The 20,940-nt window shown below is 39.8% G+C and overlaps 2 protein-coding genes across 6 annotated transcripts; one reads left to right on the top strand and one right to left on the bottom strand.

Annotated features, from left to right (window-relative positions):
- Window positions 1-10: 10 nt before the first annotated feature.
- On the bottom strand, window positions 11-13,604 carry kdm2ba (lysine (K)-specific demethylase 2Ba). 5 transcript variants are annotated; one of them, XM_080433339.1, is made up of 12 exons: window positions 13,551-13,603; window positions 11,335-11,724; window positions 7,514-7,738; window positions 7,042-7,185; window positions 5,669-5,755; window positions 4,811-5,098; window positions 3,549-4,360; window positions 3,088-3,251; window positions 2,532-2,693; window positions 1,860-2,078; window positions 1,389-1,474; window positions 11-1,214 (listed from the first exon to the last, which is right to left on the bottom strand). In XM_080433339.1, exons 2-12 carry the CDS (start codon window positions 11,386-11,388, stop codon window positions 1,209-1,211), a joined length of 2,247 nt encoding a protein of 748 aa, XP_080289465.1. In that variant the 5' UTR covers window positions 11,389-11,724; window positions 13,551-13,603; the 3' UTR covers window positions 11-1,208. The 5 variants fall into 5 exon arrangements, with proteins under 5 accessions (XP_080289465.1, XP_080289464.1, XP_080289463.1 ...); XM_080433338.1 differs by having other exon boundaries at window positions 11-1,474; window positions 4,811-5,089; window positions 13,551-13,604; XM_080433337.1 differs by having other exon boundaries at window positions 11-1,474; window positions 7,514-7,735; window positions 13,551-13,604.
- A 734-nt stretch (window positions 13,605-14,338) lies between these two features.
- On the top strand, window positions 14,339-20,699 carry orai1a (ORAI calcium release-activated calcium modulator 1a). The gene is made up of 2 exons (XM_080432337.1): window positions 14,339-14,634; window positions 15,541-20,699. Exons 1-2 carry the CDS (start codon window positions 14,521-14,523, stop codon window positions 16,084-16,086), a joined length of 660 nt encoding a protein of 219 aa, XP_080288463.1. The 5' UTR covers window positions 14,339-14,520; the 3' UTR covers window positions 16,087-20,699.
- The last annotated feature ends 241 nt before the right edge of the window (window positions 20,700-20,940 follow it).

Below are 20,940 nucleotides of genomic sequence, written 5' to 3'. Positions count from 1 at the left end.
ACTCAATGCGTTACAAAGGAAATAGATTTTTAATGACATAATACCAGCACTTGGTTTTAGATTTACAAATATAAACAAGGTTACCACATTCACCTGAGGTGATATCAGGGCTATTACAGCACAACACGTGCCCCCAAGGGGCCAAAATATACACAAATAACATCTATTGTGGTATTATTTGAACAGAAGCAAACATATTTGCATTAGGTTCTTGGTGTCTGTTTAAAATATACAGATAGCCAGATGGGGTGGGGTTTACCACATCAGGATAACACAAGTCAGGTAGCGTAGGCTGTCAGTCATAGTAAATGAACTTCAAATGTTTTCCTGTAATTGTTCCAAGCTTCCTGGCAGTCATTGTTTTTGCCCTATGTGGCAAAACCCACCCATTTGGCACTGCAGTGAGCTAAAGCAAACCACCAACGTTAAGTATTAGCAAATATTTGACCCAGGTTTGTTTGACACGATACCCATGTCAAATATTCATTACTAAATAGCTTAATTGAATAAATACAAAATGAAACATCAATAAGTTAATGTTGGAGTTCTTAGAAAAAGTTCTCAAACACACCACTCATTTCACAAACAAAAGGTGTAAAATAATAAAAGGGTAAATAAAAAAAAGGGTGTCATCGAGAAATATGAAAATCATATTTTACTATTTATTTTCATTATAGTTTTTGAAATAAAATTCTGGATATTTCATTTCTATTTATGATATTTGTTCAGATATTTATTACATATATCCATCATCCATCTGCAACTGAGGTTACATTAAATTGGTTTTGGCACACAATTGACATTTGTACACAGCTGTATAAAGGCAAATTGATAAATAGGATGATACTCAACACTTGCTGTGATGCCTATCTGGAAAAAATGCTTATTAACAAATTGTTCTCCAGAGGAAGTGTGAAAGGACACTGTAAACCCATGAAATGATACTTGTACAAAAATATTTTCTTTTTCCAGAAACAGATAAACCGACAAAGTTTAAGTCATTCTACAAGCACAGGTCTTTGTAAAAGTACAATCATAAACACAAATACACGCATGCTTTGTTGTTCGCCTTCCTGCTTCAATGTTCAGAGAACGATCCCCTTTCAATTGATGAGTCAGTTGCTGCGGATTGCAGCATCCAGAAAGACATGTGGTAGAGCAGTGACATTCCCTGTCTCTCCTTGTAACTCGCTTAGTGTGACATTGAGTCAGATCTATCACAGAGGAGTTAAAACAAAAAGTCTTAATTTGTTCCATGTAGTGCAAAGGTCGTCTTTCTCGCATGTTGGGGACTAGCTGACCTTTTGGAGCAATTTGTCTTCTTTCAATCCAAACTGCACACTCACTGACATCTCTGCAATGAACCTCTCACAGGCCATCTTGCTCACCTGTTTACAATACCGAAGGTCAATTTGACAGATGCTTCCACAGCGCTTGAAGAAGGTAAGGGAGTGGTCTGTGACCCTGTTACAAACTGAAGGGAAAGAGAGAAAGAAGAATCTAATATTAGCACTTAGCCAGGAACTTATGTTGGAAATTTGCTCACTATAAAAGTGTGATATACATCGATGATGCTCGGCTCCAGAATGCTCATTAGCTGCTTTCAAGGTAGGACAATTCTTTTTTTTTTCATTCACTTTACAGGAATATCAAATGTGAGCTCAATACACTACTAGAGCAATGATTTGCATTAGTCACACTTTTGTCACTGCTGTAAACAACACATACATGTCTAGCAGAAGGGCTTCTGATGATTTTAAAGGGGCTCCCAAATTGTATTAGATATGAGCACGAAACAGTTCACAGCAGCCATTGGCTGGCAAAAGAAAACACAAAATGATCATGAGGCCCTGTCTCACCCGACAGGTTGATCTCTGTGAGGGAATCCCTGGTTGTGGTCCCTGCAGCTGTCAGGAGGTTGACAGACTGGTCGTTGATGTGGTTGCAGTAGCTCAGGTCCAGTTTGGACAGGGAGGGCATCTGTCGACAGATAAGCCGCAGGGATGTGTCCGTGATGTCCAGCCCGGCCAGACGAAGGTCCACCACGTTCCGAAGCTTACTGCGGTTGTCCAATTGGCCTTAGGTTGGACAGAGAGAATCATTCCCAAATTACATATAGTTCTGCACGATTGTGGCAAATCATTATAGTGAAACTGATTAAACATCTATAATGTCACTTTCTTTTAAGTTGACATTTTTAACAGCAGCAGGTGGTTTTGTTCACATAACTAGTTTTGTAAGCAAATTTCAGCAACCAATAACAAAATTAGCTTTCATTAAAAAAAAACATTTTGTACAACTAGGGATCTATTTTGCTAAATGAACATTTTAATCTGTCCATTTGTTTAACCATTGAGTAATCACACCAAAAATAAATCATGGTTAATTTAATTACATCCAGTAGGGGGTGCTCCAATATATTCTCAATTGGTCTGATTAATAAATTCTTTTAGCAGACGATATAAGACAGCATGGTCCATTCACTTGACACATTTATCCAAAAGTCCAACACAGCAAAACTGAAGTGCTACCAGGTCTGTTGTCTGTGGGTGGTGAGAGAAGGTCCCTCATCTGAGCATCTTTGAGTCCCTCCACCCACTGCACGTCCAAGGTGCGCAAGAGTGGGCAGCTGGATGTGCAGAGAGCGGAGACAGCCACCCAGGAGCAGCCTGAGAGCTTAAGGACACGCAGACCTGGAAGATAAAACACAACACACTGGTATAAAACTGGGAATCAAACATGGGAAGTATCAGTTTTATATCAAAAACTAAGATACAAGCTCTTCTGAGTCCATAATATGTAGAGCCAATTTATAATATTATTTCTTGTGGTAGAGTAGCATTTTATTAATGCTAAATGCACACACATCAACAAAGTGTTCAGAGTTTGCCATTTACAATTTAGGCATTTACAGTAGCAGACAATCCTATCCAGAGTAAAGTTCAAGGTCAGAGTTAAGTGGCATGAACCCTAGTCAACCAACAACCACCCCATTCGGATGCTATCAATGCATTGAATGGGACACTATGGGTAAATGGTGGAGAATTTTAGAGTAGCCAGTCATGCACCTGGCTGTGGCTCACATACCTGGCAATCTGTTAATGAGCCAGCTTAGCTGTTTCTTAGAGATATTAGTCCAGCTGAGGTCCAAGGAGACTGGCTGTCGACGGATGATGCCGCTGAGCATGAGTGGAGTGACAGAAGTGCACCGGTTCAGATCGATCTCCACCCAAAGTCTCTTGTCACAGCACCTGCCAAAACAAATCAACAAACAACTCAGTATTTGCTAAAGTTTGCTATGCATTTAAGTTTGGGATTAGTATGAGCCTTAATCTTTTATGTAGTCTATAATGCCCTGTCACAGATATTTAAATGGTGAAGAACAATTATTTCTAAGTTTTCACAGCAGAATAAACATTAAATAGGAAACACGCCAGTATATCAGTATTTCGGCTGGTTAGATTTTTTTTATATTAAAAGGATGGTTTTTCAAAATGTAATCATTACAAAAGTCAATGCAAACCCCTGTACTTGTGCCGTGCATTTACCATCTGTTCCAGGTCTTGCTAACTCTCATGCAGACACACATCTCCTTGTGTGTGAGATAGCCAAACACCTTCATCCACAACTCCCGCTGTAAGACATGGGTCTTCCCATCTCTCAGGGGCAGTCTGTCAGGTGGCGGGCTGATTGGGGGCGGCCGGATGACATGGCGCTCCATTTGGACACACTTGGGCGGAGAGCGTGGCGGCACTGGACGAGTGGTCGGGGAGCTCCTGTTGAATCCCAGCGGGGTGATCTGACTGGGATAGAAGTGGCGGAGCTCCCACGGGGTTCCGTTCATCTCCTTGGTCCTGAGGTGGGGCCTCTGATCCCCCAGCTCGTTGCCGTGGCGGAACACAGATCTCTTGGGCTCCTCGTTCTCGCTCTCGGGCTCCCCCTTGAGGGGCTGCCGGTTTTCGTTGGCCAGGCAGGCCTCTGTATTCTGGATCTCCTGGTTTAGTGCTTTGCTCAGTTCTTTGCTCAGTTCCTTGTTGGGTAGGCGCCGCTTGCGGCGAGCTTTGGGTCGAGGGCCTTTCTCCTGGGTCTCGCTGCCACCCTCACTGCTGGGGCCGGCCTGCGGAGAGCTGCAGAGAGAATGGTCGCTGTCCGCGACAGGCGTCTTAAGGGCAGGATTTAAGAATTCTGTCTTGAAGTCCCTATCTTCCGTGTCTTCCTCAGCCTCACCCAGGCGCCCACTTCGCTCTAAGCCGCGCCTGAAGTCAGCCTCCCGTTCTTCCTCGTCCTCTTCTTCGTCGTAGTCCTCTTCCGTCTTGATTTGATGCAGGAGTTTGGGAAAGAAAGAATCGTCTGACCTCTCCTGTAGCATAAAATAAAAACAAAAACAAATGGAACGCTTAAACATTGCTTATAAAACTCAATGCAAATGCAATTATTTTGACATGCTGGTTAGCCGCAAGCAACTTACATGCTATCTGCATCAAAGTTGCAATACAAAAACAGAAAAGTCCTATCTGATTGTATTAGACGACAATAAACTCCCCAATATTGCACCTGCATGTGCATGGACAGCTTGGGTTATCCTTGACAGAGACAAAGAGGATAACCCAAGCGGTCCATACAGGTGCAATATTGGGTTTATCGTCGTTTAATACAATCCTCGTTTAATACAATCCTAATTTGCTTAGAGCTGTAAAATATGACATAATAACCTTCACATGTGTAGCACAACATGTCACATCAGTTGCAGAGCTGTACAAACAACAAAACCCATCAATAATAACTAAAGACCAATAAAAATAACCCAGACCTTTTTCCTCACACTGAAATCCTCCTCCTCGTCATCATCAAAGAGCTTTCGTTTCTTCCTCAGTTTGTCCTCAGGCCTGGGTCTCGGTAAGCCGCTGGGGGACAGCAGCGGTGGCTGTCTGTGGAAGGTTTCTTCAGGTCTGTACCTAGGGGTCTCCTCTCTGTCTGGTCTCCTCTTGGCTGTGGATGGCATGTCACCCTCCTCCTTCACAGGCTTCTGCTCCCTCAGCAGGGAGCCAGGGAGGTTGGAGGCGTACTTGAACCCTGGACCTCTTTTTTGCTTACATGCCAAAAGGGACAAAATAGGGGGAAGACAACTTTATACCTTCAGCCTATCATAACTCGATGAGCTACAATGCCACCCTAGGTTTGATCAACTGAGCTCTGTATGCCCAAAAACGCTGATATACTATACACAGTTTCCTGCCTTTGTGACTGACGGAGAGAGAAGATTCATATGATAGAAGTGACTAGAATGTAAACAGGAAGTGGCAAACACCTGACAAGCTTTGAGATGAAATACACAATAAATACATCATTTACACAATCACAACTTTATACACAGTAAAATCAGTGTTATTTTAAATCTGAGTGTACAAATTACATTAAATTAACTCTGAGGGTTTTAGGATCAATTCATTGTTGTTCCTGTGCTGCTGCTGTTGTTGTCGTTTGCTTATTAGACCACCAAATGTGCTGCAACACTATTGCATCACGAGTGAAAATATCTTAATCTCAGACACGCAAATTCAAGACATTGAAGCATTAATCTCAGAGACGCAAATTCAAGACATTGAAGCATTAAGCTATCACATAATGTAAATGCTGCAGTTCTTAACACATTTATATTGGTACTCACTTTTCCTGTTTTCCCAGCATGGTTACACTTTGGACATTCCCAACAGTTAGGAAGTTCATCGTTCACCACGCCCGAAGCATCGTTTACCTGAAACACCAACGAAATGTGTGACTAATGTGAGAAACAATTGGACATAAGAGAACTTCTTCTTCTTTTTACCAAAGAACACTATAAAAGGGGAAATGAAAGTAGCTGTTATGTCAGTTTAACACATCCCCCCTCAGTAATAACTCACTGAACAGTATGTGCCAAGTATAAACCAACTTATTATACAATGACATGTGTGCACTGCAACAGGGCACGTCAGTCAAAACTTCAACTTTTGAGTGATCTGTCCAGAACACAGACGATTTTTCCTCTCCTGAGGATAATCCAGGTTCTTTTTGTCAAATGTGAGATTAGCTTTCAGAGATAGCCGTTATTGGTGCAGCTTGCTTCAATTACTTTCTAACAAAGGAGATGTTGATAGATTTTTAAGCGGTTACTTTTACACGATCCGAAAGATTGCATGCATTTGAGCACAACAGACAAATGAAGGAAGAACCAGACTTTGGTGTCTGTTTTTCTCTCACACTCCCTCTAAAAGCTGCTGCAAACCACAATGAGGCTGATCAAATTTGACATCCTCTATAAGCTACTGCAAACCACAGGTCTGAACAGTGTTCACTGAAATCCTGCTGTATGACTGCTGTTGTGTGTATTAACACAAAAACAGGATGTGATATACAGTACTGAAGCTGTTATGTGCTACATGACACTGTGGAAGTCTAAAAACTGGTTTGGCCAAGCCTACCAAGACTACTAAACCAGTAACAACTTGCTACATTTTTGACAGAATAGTTACCAACAGGGTGTGTACTGCTTTACATTTTGCTTTGCATTTGGTTCGTGAAATGCCATTGGACTGTAACTATTATGGCCTACTTACAGTAGTATCATACGATTTCCTCTGGCCCGGGCATATCCTTTCCAGCAAATATGAGTCATGTTAAACGTGCCATTTAGTGGATGCCTTCATCCCAAATGTCACACAGGACTATTATGGCATTATGGTTTTATATGGGTAGCAAACCAACTCTGCCAGTATTGGTGCCATGCCATATACTACCCGAAGAGTTATCCAGGACTAATGCTAGATGCTGAATGAGGGTAGAGAAATGAGTGGTTTCAGTGCAACATAAACAGGAAGTAAACACTTGATGCCTCATCAAATCGTATTTCACCACCACAGTCCAAACCACTGAGTCATGTAAATTAAGAAGAAGGTAAAATGGCACTCAAAGCACATTCCCGTAGCACACATGAGTCAGCCACGTGAGTCACCTGACTCAGGTGAAGTGCTGCTCGCTCCGCCTGGTTTGTCCTTTCCTTACCTTGAGGCAGTTGGGGTGGACTATCTCATTGCAAATGGAGCACTCCATCAGCATGAAGTTGAACTTGTCTTCCTCTTCCTCTAGAGTTTCCTCCTTGCCTGCCTCTTTACACACCACACACACAGCTGTATGGGGCAGGACTGGCTGCAAAGAGCAAATGTATGTTTTGTCAAGAAAAACTAAATACCTCACAAAGCATACAAATATATTAAAAGGTTAAATATTTTCATCAATTATGTTTCATCTTTAATAACATGAACTGTTGAAGTGCAACTTGGTTTTAATTGGATGCATTACGTACAATCTAAACTCTGGTACATCTTCCGAGTTTATGAATTTTGTGATCTGCTAGTCTATAGAGTTCCGTTCTGTTCTATTCTGAATGTTTTGTACAACACAAGCAAATAAGTCGGCAAAACATTACATGCAATATGATAATATTAATAATGTAATATGTTTTTTGCAGACTAACCGCAATGCACTGTCTCATGATGCAGGACTGCTTCATGCGGCCCGGCCCCCCAAACTTCTTCATGTCTTTGCAGAAGTGACATTCGCCGCACTCCGTCCGCAGGCACGCCTCACACTTTCGGCAACGCGTCCTCCTGCGCCGGGCGCCCGACGAGCTGCGATTGGACGGCAGTTTGACCGCTGCCGACACCCCCATCTTGGGCTTGGGCCGGTTGGCCGCCCGCTGCTGAAGAGAGGAAATCAGAGAAAGACTTGGTGAAATGCTGGTGATCAAAGAGACAGAAGGTTGCATGTTTGATCCCTGCAACAGCAAATGTGTCCATCCTATGTGTCATTGAGCAGGACAAATATCTGTTACACCTCCAGTGGCACCGATCCTAGTTGAGTTTGTGCTCTCAGGTTGAATGTGTACATGTACGTATGCATGCTTGTGAAATATACACAAACATAATTCAACAGTGATTGAACTATATGCAATATAGCAGTAGATGCGATGTTAAGATGTTCCCGTTTAGAGAATCAAGGATGTATTTAGACATCACCTCTGAAAGTAAACCTTTGAAGCTGTGCAAAGCAAACGTCAAGTCTCTGACAACGCCATACCAATCAACTTCAGTTCAATGACAACATATCCACAGAGTCCACCACATCAATGAGCTTTTCAAATTAATTTCAATTCTCTTGCCAGCTTCTATGCAAGAATAATAAATCCACCAATGTAAGACATTTCATAAACCATTAATCTGGTTCCTGCTGCAGAAACGAAGGTTACCTTGGCAACACGCTTGCTTTGCTTGTGGCAACAATTTGAAGAGGGTAATGAAAAGAGATGGGGGGGAAATAGGTCTATAGACGGGGGTCAAGTAATGTGTGAGTATTTTATCATTTCATTATTTGTTATTTTCTCATGGAGAGAAGATGGTACATTCAAAGTACACTGAAAGATATGGTAAATACAGTGTCTTGTTTAGTTAAAATCCTACCTTCTTTAAGTCTTCCATAATTATCAAATGCTATGACTCCGTTAAATGACTGAATCTGAGTTAAGGGTTGTCCTTTGAGTGAAACCATGCTTAATATGAACAAGTCTCATTGCAAAACAGGGAGAGAAGCTAATAAGATGGAAATGCACCACAGCATTCCAGGATAATCTGTAGTAATTGTTTCTGAATCATAGGACCTGTAAAGAAGTGAAGCTAGTGCAGAATCTGATGACTTTCAACAGAGAAACCTCTCTGACTATCTTTAACATGCTGTCCTCATTTTATCCCTTCAGACAATACTCAAAAGCCTGGCATTGGTCATAGAGGAGATTTCTGTCAGCCGTATATATGGATACATTTTTGCAAATTTTACAGTAAGTGCAAAACAAATTATGACATGACTCTTTGTTAGTTATATAAATCCAAAACAAAATAGGCTACCCTATTTGGAGAACAAGATTGCTGCAGCATGGCTACCTGTGCCTTCTTGAGCATTTCCAAGATGAAGCTATATTTTAAATCAAGCAATCCATCATGGAAATATCCATCAATAGTATAGCATGATGGTTTAAATAAAATGATTTATTCACAGCAGTCCACTCCTCTCCTCTGTAACACTCTCTCACAGTCATTATGTAATATACCAGGACATTCCATGAGGAACGGATATGTGTAATAATAACGAAATAACTCCTGAAAAGCCACAGAATTTGGGCAAAGCTTAAAATCACTAGTGAGTTATAAAGAACAACATGTTCCTTCACGTTTAGCAGAACACCTCCTTCACAGAATTGCTTCATCAGGAGAACTTTTGGACAGAGAGAGAAAGAGAGAGATGTTGATAACCTGTCCCCATGTCTCAACTTTGGCCAACCTCAAACTCATTACCTTAACCTTGGAACCATAACAAGAGGTTGTTTTCAAAGTTAAAGCAGATGAGTTGGGGTAAAAAATTATCTTACATTTTCTGTACAATCTGATCAACTGTGGCGGGCATAATATCAGGAAGACATAAGAGGAAGGAGTTACAGGACCTATGACTTACTGTAACAACATAACACCATGTTCAACTGTGTTTACGTCATCTCATTCCAGGATTTGTCTGAAACTGTTGCTATTCGGAACCTATTGGTAGGGGACCTTTAAACGGATGATTGTTGTGATACAGATTTCAGGAGCAAAAGAGGGATAAAAAGCTGCTATGACTTGTTAAAATAGACATTTATAGAAGCAAACAACGTGCACCATCATGTAGCTCACACAATGACGCATCTTGAGAGATCATTCTATTGGAATTCAGTTCTAACATTAAAAGCCAAAAATGTTCACAACCCACAGAAGTGAATGTTTATCTACGAAAGACTTCACTCACTGCCAACCTTTTCAACCACTTGTCTGAATGCTATTACATGCACTTATTTGACAGAAGCCATGTATCTTATTATTATTATTTCTTAAATGTTTCATTCTCCAAAGACTGAGATTTTGTTGCCGTTTTAATGGACCCTTTGTTCAAAACACTGACATAATCTGATTACAACAGATTACGGCATCAAATAATTGCCGTTTACAAGAACAATCCTGACCTCTTCGGTGCAGGTAGCCTATAAAAGCAAAGATCAGTTGACCAGCATTTACTGTAACTTGTTGAGTAATGTGTCAAGAATTCGCGATTGGTTTGCTGCCTAGGCCCCATGAACAAAAACATGGCCCAAATATATGAGTACAGCCCTCTGACTCAGACTCAGCGTGGATTTCAGTGGGAGGAAGTCACAAGGCTGCTTGACTCCAGTGGACCTTGTTGCCACACTGGCTGCACAAAAGAGAGGGAAATGTTTAACATCTCAATCACTGTGCAGAGAAGACGAGCTCGGAATAGTACCCCCCCCCCCTCCACGACTGTGGGTAATGTTGGAGCATTGTACTTGTTTAAGCACAACAAGTAGTTTCCTCAACTGTTTATTCAAGCACAGGGCAAGTATCTGTCTATAAACTGCCAAGAGAGAGCCGAGCTAATGCCGTGCTTCACAAGTCTACACAAATCAAAAGGTTTCTGAAAACCTGGCTGGTCAAGTGGGCATTGGGAGCCCTGTGGAGAGGCCTGTAAAAGTAGTCCAACAGGCAGGAGCGGTAAAGTGCTGTAAGAGCCTCCTCATTGTTCCCTCTCCCCCATCCCCCTCCCCAGTTCCTGCTGAACAACATCGCCTAAAGCCTTCTTAAAGGCACAGAGTAGGGAAGTTTGAGAAGTGAGGGAAAATGAAAATAGGTAAAAACAGCCTCTCGGAACACGTAGAGAGAGTGTGTGTGTGTGTGTGTGAAGGGTACAGACAAATCAGAGCTTTTACGAGGAAGGAAGAAGTGTAATGTTTATATGTAGTAGTGGAGGCTGCGCAAGGTTTCTTCAAGCTACACTGTTCAGATAAACTGCGTTGTCTGCCACATTTTAATTCAATAAGAAATGGGTCTATGCGAGGCTAACATAACAAATTATAGATATTGGATCCACCGATGTAGGGCAAGGGATGCATAGAGAGCAAGAAATTCCCTCCAATGACCAACTTGGGCATTCCATTCAAAACAATACATGATAGGTGACACCAAAACAACCGGGAGAATAAAGGTAATAGGCTTTTCTCAGACACACTGTGTGACTGTGCTGTCTCTGTTCTTTGCTACTAGAGTAGATAAGGGCAGAGAGGCAAAGACAGAAGGTGATTAGGGAACAAAACAGCATTCTTCTCAAAAAAGGATTAGTGATTCATCGCACACGCTTCACAAATACATAACAACAGTGTGTCCAGTGAAAAACACAAAAGCAGAAAGATCAGCAAGCACCGACCTGTTCCGATTCTGAATCATAATCCTCTTCGTCTCCACTCAGTGACAAGGCCATGGTTACTCCTCTCTTCTCTCATCATTTGTCCACGGCACAGAAAACTGACATGGCTGAAGCCTCCAAGCTCCTTGCTGCTCTTGCTCTGCTCGTTTCCTCCTCTGCTGTGGCTCTGGGCCGCCCCCCTCTCCCTTCTCCCCTCCCTTCTACACAAACACACACACACACACACACACACACACACACACACAACAGCAGCTGCACACAGACACACACAACAAGGCGTCAGGCAAACCTCATGAATATGCCTCTATGCGTCGTCGTAGGGAAGGTCAGGCAAAGAAGGGGGCAGGCCAAGCCAATGGTGAGGCAGATGGCTTTCGGTTACAAGGTGGCCTACAAAGGGGGCGCCCAGAAGCAGAGAGGGGAGGGATCACTGATGACTATGGGTGGGACAACAGAGCAGGGCTAGGCAACAAATAGAGTCAGGAATAGCTCAGCAATGTCACACGTCACAGGAACAGTAAAAATAAATGTTTATAATAATGTTTATATATATATATTTTGTATTATTATTATTATTATTATTAAAAAAAGTTAGTATTGTAAGTTCAAATTCTGTCTCCCACTTTTTGCTGTAATCCTGTGACAAACAATAATGATGATCAGGAAGTCCATCAGTTTCTCTGGGTGTGATTGCTTTGTTTTTAATACCCACCATGCCCCTCGGCTATGATGGTTACTCACAGGATGATGCTTTATGACATTCATCCCACAGTTATGCAATAAAGTTATGCAGTTATGCAATAAAATGCATTTTTCCTGGTATTATCATTACAGTTAATTACTTAACAATTACAAGTACTATCACTTTTCAGTCCTCTTGAATTCCCATGAGATTTTGTATGCATGGTTCAAATAGTTGTCCAACTTGTCCTGACATAATACAGTTTGTTTGTCCCTGTTGAGTTCAAAGCATTATCTGAAAGGGGCATGTCAACCACAACAAAACAACTAGTAACTTGTCAGATGAGGGAAGAGAGAAAAAAATCCATTTACGTACTAATAGATGATGAGACATAAATACACCTTAGAATAAGCATTGTGTAAATGTCAGCATTAAGCATCTATCTGCTTCTCTATGCAACACTATGCAATTATTGTAGTGAAAATGAGATAAGATAACCTGATAACCCAACCTGATAACCCAATATGTTAACTGTGCAGGAATAGCCTTGGATCAAGATTATCATAGATGTATTTTATCGAGTCTGACTTTTGCTTTCGTATATCATAGATATGAAAGCAAAAGTCAGACTTGATAAAATACATCTATGGCTAGTGCAGGAGTATATTTCAGGACAGGTACACTATTATACACCTTTGAATATGCAGCTAGTTTCTGACTGATAAAGACTGATTATATTGCCTCCCTGTTAATGTATTGTGCACTTAAAGTACAATAGGCATTTCAAATCAAATGTGAACATGGTAAACCTCGCATGACTTGGCTGTTTTCTGCAGCTGCCACTTGGGAATGGGATGGCTATTAGGAGCAAAGAGACAGGTGTTGTTGTAAACTTGGCTGGTGATAGTGAACTTTAGAAGCAAATAACATAAGTAAGAAAGTAAGTCTTGTCACTACTGAATATTAATTAACTGGTTTTCAATCAGCTTTCAAGTGATACGGGAATAACATTTTGAGTAGCCTAAAACAAATAAGAGTTTATAATGAAAAACATGAATACATTAAAAAATACTAGTTGAATTCGGTAATTCAATATGCAATAGAGGCGAAAGTATTTAAATACTAAGGTTATCATCTGATAATATGTGATGCTGATGATGTCTGACATCATCACAACCTCACCTAACCTGCTGGCTGGCACTGGGAGGGAATAGCTAACTAGCTAAGCTAATAGTGTGTACTACTAACTAGACTATAGCTGTAGAAACGCATACCTTTCCAATAATATAGAATATAGTATATCGTATTATAACGTTTTGTATAAAAAACGCTTGTCTTGGAATTCGGAAGGAACCATTTTGGCATGTTGACCACTCTTAATAAACCCCCATGTGACCATGTTCCTCCCGAATGACTGTGCACAGTCAGTATCACAGTTCATTTAAGCTTTAATCCCTTGGAATATGAGAGGGGGGGGGGAACTGTCCGACTATAAAATACCTATTTTGTTGAAAAACGTGGGCTGAATACTTACGCTTAAATTGGCGCAATGTGGCGGACTGTTGTTGTTGCTGAGACGGTGACAGATCACTACATTGTGCGCTCCGTGAGGGTCACAAAAAAGCAACCTACACAGCCGTAATTAAGACAGTCTGAGATTAATTCACTTTGTAGGTTACAGATCCGGTGTAGAGCGGATAAGGAAACAAGCTGTGTGTCTGCATGCATGTGCGCGTTGCAAATTACCGAATTCAGTAGGCGGGCTTTAGACCGGATCTGAGCTTTGAGCAGTGAAAAGAAACCCGGGCTTTCCACTGGTACTGCGGAACAAGCCTGGTGACGCCAGAGCATTGCACTGTGGGTAATGTATGTTTTGTTTCCTGCAGTGTTGCCATGTCCGCGTATTATAAGCGACTTTGGACTTGTTTTTCTGTAAAGTTGCTTGTAAATATTGGTAGTTGCGGGTTGCGGTTTTTTGGGCACGTAGTAGTTGCTTATTTGTTTCCTAATGTTGTTTAAACCAGTTTTTCTCACACATTTTGTGGATTTGAAAATATTACAAAATGTTCACTTTTTCCCCCCAAAATAAATTTTTGAAAATAGCCGATCTACAAGCTCACAACGCTTCGCATTGGGACACGTTGTGGGCTTGTAGATCGGCTATTTTCAAATAGCGGGTTAGAGCGCTCAGGTGACCGCTTCTTTTGGGCTTTGTTTTCATAGACTTGGTTGCTTATTTCTTTCACAGAATCTGACAACGCTGTGCCAGAGCAGTGCACTATGGGTAATGTAGTATGTTTAGTTTCCTGGTAGGGGGTTGACAGTCAGCTGTTGCACCGAAAGTTTCTTGGCAAGAGACAGATTTTCGTGTGTCTTGCGTTGTTTGTTCCATGCAACACCGTAGCGAATCTCATATCCAAAGTGCGGTGCTCATCGACGTTCGCGTCGAATATTGTACTTGAAACCGTAAAGTAACTGCGAAAAGTAAAACATTTACTATCGGAATGAGTTTGAACGAGCACTCCTTACAGGCACTGTCATGGAGAAAACTTTACTTGAGCCGAGCGAAGTTAAAAGCCACCAGCAGGACTTCAGCTCTTTTATCTGGTTTCGCCATGGTGAGTAAAACTTTGAAGATCCCGATGATCATTTTTGTAACATGTTAAATATTTTGCATAGCTACCTACACTTGATTGATTGAATATTTTATTTGACAGAAATGCAAAACAGCACGCGTACAGTCAAACACTTGGTCTAAAATGATAACACCAAGAAAGACCTTGCGGTCGTATTTCCATTGGGTTCAATTCATCAACATAACACTAAAATTCAATATCATCACAAATATAAAACACTGTATGTACAGAGAGTAGGGGGCAAAAGTGGGGTTGGGGTAAAGGGGGGGGGGTTGATGATCACCTGTCTAATCTGATCAGAATTACTTGAAGGCTTGCCCACAATTTCGTATATAAAAAAGAAAAATCAACAGATGACGCATAATGTATGATTATGGCCATGATGATGAGATGCGGATAATCAGGGCTAGTCAATTTAGTGTTGTTTGATTGATTGATTGAATACTTTATTAACATTTTGAAAATGGTACAGTGGTACGATTATACTATGGTGCTAAAAGGATAACACTAAAAGCGCTCCATAGTAATCTATTAGGATATTAATAGAATATTAGGTATGACACTGCTAGTCTTGTTCATCCCAAATAGAGCTATTCTCTATATGAAGAATACCAGCTACTCTTAAAAATAGACTAGGCATATTCAGTTGAGTCTGTGGCAACTGGTGTGTATGAGTCTGGCAAGTTGTGTGTGTGTGTGTGTGTGTGTGTGTGTGTGTGTGTGTGTGTGTGTGTGTGTGTGTGTGTGTGTGTGTGTGTGTGTGTGTGTGTGTGTGTGTGTGAAATATTGCCTAAACATGGGTGTCACATAATATGTACCATTCTGTTACTGCTCACATGAAAATGATGCCTTATACATTTGGGAAAATGTCCTTTCTATTTGTCTCAGGTTGCCATGGTGGAGGTACAACTGGAGACAGATCATGAGTATCCCCCGGGTTTGCTGATAGCGTTTAGTGCCTGTACCACTATTCTGGTTGCAGTGCATCTCTTCGCCCTTATGATCAGCACCTGTATTCTTCCTAATCTGGAGGCCGTCAGCAATGTTCACAATCTGAATTCTGTCAACGAATCTCCCCACGAGCGCATGCACCGTCACATAGAACTGGCTTGGGCTTTCTCCACAGTCATTGGCACCCTTCTCTTCCTCACGGAGGTGGTTCTGTTGTGCTGGGTCAAGTTCTTGCCTCTCAAACCCCCTCATGAGAAAAATGCCACAATCAGTTCTGGTGAGGCGGCAGCCATTGCTTCAACGGCCATCATGGTACCCTTTGGATTAGTATTCATTGTCTTCGCTGTTCACTTCTACCGCACGCTCGTGAGTCACAAAACAGACCGTCAGATCCGAGAGCTGGAATCGGTTATTCGGCTTCAGACCCAGTTAGACCACAGGTCTGAGAATGATGACCTGCAGTCGTCAGTCCATTATCCCTGATGAGGATGTCAGCTGACTCTCAACAGTAGCTTTATGGTCAAAAGTTCTGTTGAAGAGGATGTGAACTGTGCTCAAATGCATTTTATTGTAGATACAAAGTAAAAAGATTATATTATTTTGTTACAAAATGTGTCTATCCACCTTTGGATATTGCATGTTCGTTGTCCCTTCTACATTGTTTTTTAATGCAAATAGACCTGCCACTGATGCCAAGGTAAATCAGTTAACCTTGAGTAGTAAAGTTACAGTTAAGCGTAACATTTTAAAATGTATGTTCAATGCAGAACTGTTATATAAGTCTGACAGGCACTTCATGCGTGTGCAATATCATGCAAATGTAATGGGTTTTTATAGTAGTGTAGTAATAGTAGTCGGATAGGAATTTCAACAGCTTGTTCCTGTATATTCCCTATCAGTTACTGATATTTAAAAACATTGCAACAGGAAACAAACCTGTACTCATTTACAATGTTTATGTTGTCAAGAGGTTTTTACTGCTTTATTAATGCAAATAATACCGTAGTTCACATGAGGCAGCTGTGTAGTTGGTTGGTTTAGACCTATATAAGGTGAACATAAACATTGACGCTGGAGCTATTATTAATGTTAGCACACAACTGGACAAGGATTTATTGTTATTATTTTTGGTCATATTCCATTGCACCTGATGGAATGTGTCTTGTCAAGTAGGGTCAGCCCATAGAGTTGTCAGCCGCAGGAGTTAGTCCATGAGCCAGACAAGATTTCATTATCGAAAGAGTGGTCAAAACCATACCTATATTAAATTGTTTATAGGTTCAATATAAGTAAATACATTTATGATAACCTTTCCACAGGAGCAGCTTTATCATATTTATCACACATTTTGTTATTTTCCCCATACGTACATGACAGGTGAGAAAAATTACAAAATGTAAAAAATAGTTATCATAATGAAACTTCCCCAGTTGATTACTTACATGAAGACAATGATTTATCGTATTACAAGTTTTCTGAAATGTATATTTAAAGGTAGGGTAAGTGATTTGCTTTGGTTAAAATAAGTGTTAAATAGCTCTATATTCTGATAGTACTCATTGCTATAGAGTGTTTGTTCAGTAACAGGAGTCTCCTTGTCTCTCCACCTCTTTATTAAACAGAAAATGCATTTTCGTTTCAGTTTCATTTCCAATTTTATCCAACCAGGACAGAGAACTCAATCAGGATACAGATTAAACAAGTGAAATTGGAAGTGATGACACTAAGAAATGAGCAGACAAAATTGGAACTGGAACACTATACAAATTAAGCTTAAAAATGGGTACTTTCTCCTGATTGGCTGAGATTTTGACACCTACCGGAAAATGTATTTTCTGTTTATTAAAGAGCTGGAGAGACAGGGAACCTCCTGTTACTGAAAAAACACTATAGCAATGATTACTATCAGAATATAGTGTTTTAACCTTTTAACAAAATACTTTTTGTTTTAACCAAAAAATATTACTTACCCTACCTTTAAATATGCAAATTAGGCATTAGGAAAATATGCCTGAATTGGAACATTAGACAGAGCCAGAGTCAACATTCTTATTTCATTTTGTTAAGATGTTGGAGTCAAAGGTTTTTAACGAGGGAATATTCAATATCTGGCTCAATTTTGGGGCTCTGGCTCATGGACTAAATGCCTAATTTGCATATTAAAAAATACAATTTCAGAAAACTTGTAATACGATAAATTATTGTCTTCATGTAAGTAATCAACTGGGGAAGTTTCATTATGATAACTATTTTTAAAGCTGCTCCTGTGGAAATGTTATCATATATTTATTTACTTATATTGACCCTATAAACAATTTAATATAGGTATGGTTTTGCCCACTCTTTCGATAATCATTGGTCAATTTTGGGTCTCTGGCTCATGGACTAAACGGGTCTTGATGTGGTAGGGATTATTGGAAGGTATTACTTGAGTGCCATCATGACTGATTTGATTCAGGTGTCTATCAAATATCTGACCATTAACCCATTAAGACCTGAGGCCGATTCCTCAAATCCCTTCTAAATCAGTAGTTCTGAAACTTTAAAGATTTTTCAAAAATGTTCAAAAATAGCAGATGTACAAGCTTGTATATCTGCTATTTTTTTAATAGCCAATGCAAAAATCAAAAACAACACATGCTTTCCCTGTTTTAATGGATTAAAGTCACTCATCCATATTTCGATTAATATTGTATAGTAAAACAACGTTGCCAAATGTCTATGCTGTTGCAGAACTGCACACAGCTATGATTGCATGTTTTCAGCACAAATTGTTTTTATAGATGTCTATAGTTTCCATCTGTAGTGTTAAGGCTACAGTGGATTGTGCCTGACCCAGACCCATTATCAGGATGGAGAATGTTATTTTTTACTGTTTTTACTTCAAACATGTTGTTCTAGTCAATCCAACATAGCATAGTGTGTTGTTTTTAAAACAACTAAAACTGGTTAATTTAATTACCACATTTCTGTTCATATGACTGTAATTGTATTACTCTCGATTCATGATCTACAGATTGTAAACAGGGTTTAGCAGTATGTTCACTTTTGATGTTTTAAATATACTGTATTGCCTAGTGTTATTGGAAGAATGATGGTGTATTGTTGTAACTTAAGTGTTATAGACTCTGATACCCTGGTTGAAGTAACAATCTATTCTACTCCAGAAGATCAGTGCAGCTGTGATCTGAAGGTTTTACTTATGTGAACAACTTGCAGATGCTCTGCTCTAGTTTTACTGTATCATTTGCAGAATTAGGATGCTGTGTTATTTGTTCTCAAGCCATGAGAATAAATACAGTACACTGGAGAAAATTATTATGGTGGAAATTGCTGGGGAAATTATGGAAACAAGGAAGCAATATTTGAATGTTGATGGACGCCAGTATTTTCCTCCTCTGTGTTGAAAATATATATGCTGTTTAGTAGAGCTGGGCCATATATCAATATCATGTAATTTGACAGGATATTGTCTGGGATTTTGGTTATCGTTATATCATGATATACTGTAACTTGAATGTTTATCTTCTTGGTCTTAAAGGTGCTTTAGAGTAAAGTGATAATGTTTTATGAAGTTATTAGGCTGTCCTGGCTGGCATATTCACATTATTCGTAATTTCTAAAATAATGTCTGGTGTGTCAATATCTTTTGAAAGCACCAATAATTATCCCCAAAATATAATCATATTATTGATATTGAGGTATTCGGTCAACAATATTCAATTTTTTCAATATCACCCAGTCCTACAGTGGTTATTGAACGCTATTATGCAGAGTGTTATAATGTACTGTGAGTGAGTATTTGTTTTACCTTGATCACACATTAAATGTTTTTGAAAATGGCAAAAAAATATATATATCTACAAGCTCACACCCGTCACATTTCTGTTTTTGCTACTTTTGAAAAGTATGGAAAATCTTTTGCCTATAAAGACATGCCAAAATAGGGATGCCAGGTTGAAAGTGATTAAACCAGTATAGGAACTGAATGTTAACTCAGGCAGTAATGGTGTTCTGTGCAGTTGAATTCCATGGTGGTCACATCTTGAGCATGTTGAAGGAGCCTGTGACTGTCATGGTTTTTGTATTGTGATAGAACGCACGCCTATCTGTCAGTTCCACTACCACAAACAGTGAAAATAGCCGATCTACAAGCTCACAACACAAAACATTGCGATGCGTTGTGAGCTTGTACATAGGTTATTTTCACTAATGTGAAAATGGGAGTGAATGAGAGATTTATTTGATTCAGCATAATTCTTGCTGCTCAACATTAATACGAGCCATTAATTTGGTGTTGATGTATGGGGAAATAATATTCCAAAGCATTGTTTTGTTTTTTACTTTTTGTATTTTGGAGGCTTGAGCAAATACTCTGCGGTAACTTACTACAAAGTATGGAACCTATACAGTATATTTTTGTCATTGTCCTGTGGCACATTGTTGAATTCCTTGAATGTAGTTTGAACTTTATATTCTCCGTTTTGCATGAAGTCCCTTAGTAGTTATCACAGTTGTCCGAATCACTGACTGTTTATGTACTGTATGTGAAGTAACAAAGGTGAAGAGTGAAGTGAGAAGTGTTCTTGCAGATATTCATGCTGTCAACTTTGTATTATAGATGTGATTTGATTGAATTCAGTCAATTCACCGTTTGCAATGCACAGGAGAACATGAAAAGGAGGGGAAGGAAGTTGATGGAGCCGTTCTTGGTGAAATTGGTAATCATTTGGAAACCCTTGGAACCTTTGTTCCTCAGAACTGCCACATGTGTGCCTTTCTTAAAAAAGAAAAGACAAATCAATTGATGAATTAAGAATTGATGACCACTCTTTCTTGGTTCCTTTTGATTTTAGCATTCTTAGTCTGTGCTGCTTATTTATTTGACCTACTGTATATTATTATATAAGTTTTAACTGCTTGTGTGAATATACACTTTTAAGTGTGTTTTCTGTCTCATGTTGAAGTGTCTTTGTATTTGATAGTGTTGCACTTTGTTTGCATATCTGTGGTCTACTAGACTTGTTTTTCACATGTTTAGGTCGTGCAGCAGCATTTGTGTTGCATCTTTGAATAAAAGACATATTTGGGTTGAAGTTTGAGTTTTTTAATATTCAATAACTGACGTGTGTGTGTGTGTAGTATTTATTTTATGCCTCTTTGTTTTATTTGACATAGAAACCTCAAGCATGATACCAACATTGTTGAGGAAGTCGGAATGAATATCACACAGGAAATGTGTGCAGACCTACCAGCTACAAATGTGTTGCTGAAAAGCAACCATATATAGACATTACAAGAACGCACAGAGACTCCTCTTTCTGGATGTTTTTGTCT

Source organism: Gymnoscopelus braueri (assembly GCF_963280865.1).
Source record: "Gymnoscopelus braueri genome assembly, chromosome: 7".
NCBI classification, from domain to species: Eukaryota; Metazoa; Chordata; class Actinopteri; order Myctophiformes; family Myctophidae; genus Gymnoscopelus; species Gymnoscopelus braueri.
Note: the sequence above shows the minus strand (reverse complement) of the source record. Positions and strands in the feature narration are given on the sequence as shown.

Bases quoted from the DNA above. Each gene is read 5' to 3' on its own strand.
- kdm2ba (XM_080433335.1), bottom strand. From the start codon at position 11,388: ATGGCCTTGTCACTGAGTGGAGACGAAGAGGATTATGATTCAGAATCG. The intron at 5,756-7,041 runs GTAAGGAAAGGA...TTGGTGTTTCAG, and splicing joins TCCACCCCAACTGCCTCAAG to GTAAACGATGCTTCGGGCGT. The intron at 1,475-1,859 runs GTGAGACAGGGC...CTTTCCCTTCAG, and splicing joins CACAGAGATCAACCTGTCGG to TTTGTAACAGGGTCACAGAC.
- orai1a (XM_080432337.1), top strand. From the start codon at position 14,521: ATGAGTTTGAACGAGCACTCCTTACAGGCACTGTCATGGAGAAAACTT. The intron at 14,635-15,540 runs GTGAGTAAAACT...TATTTGTCTCAG, and splicing joins TTTTATCTGGTTTCGCCATG to GTTGCCATGGTGGAGGTACA.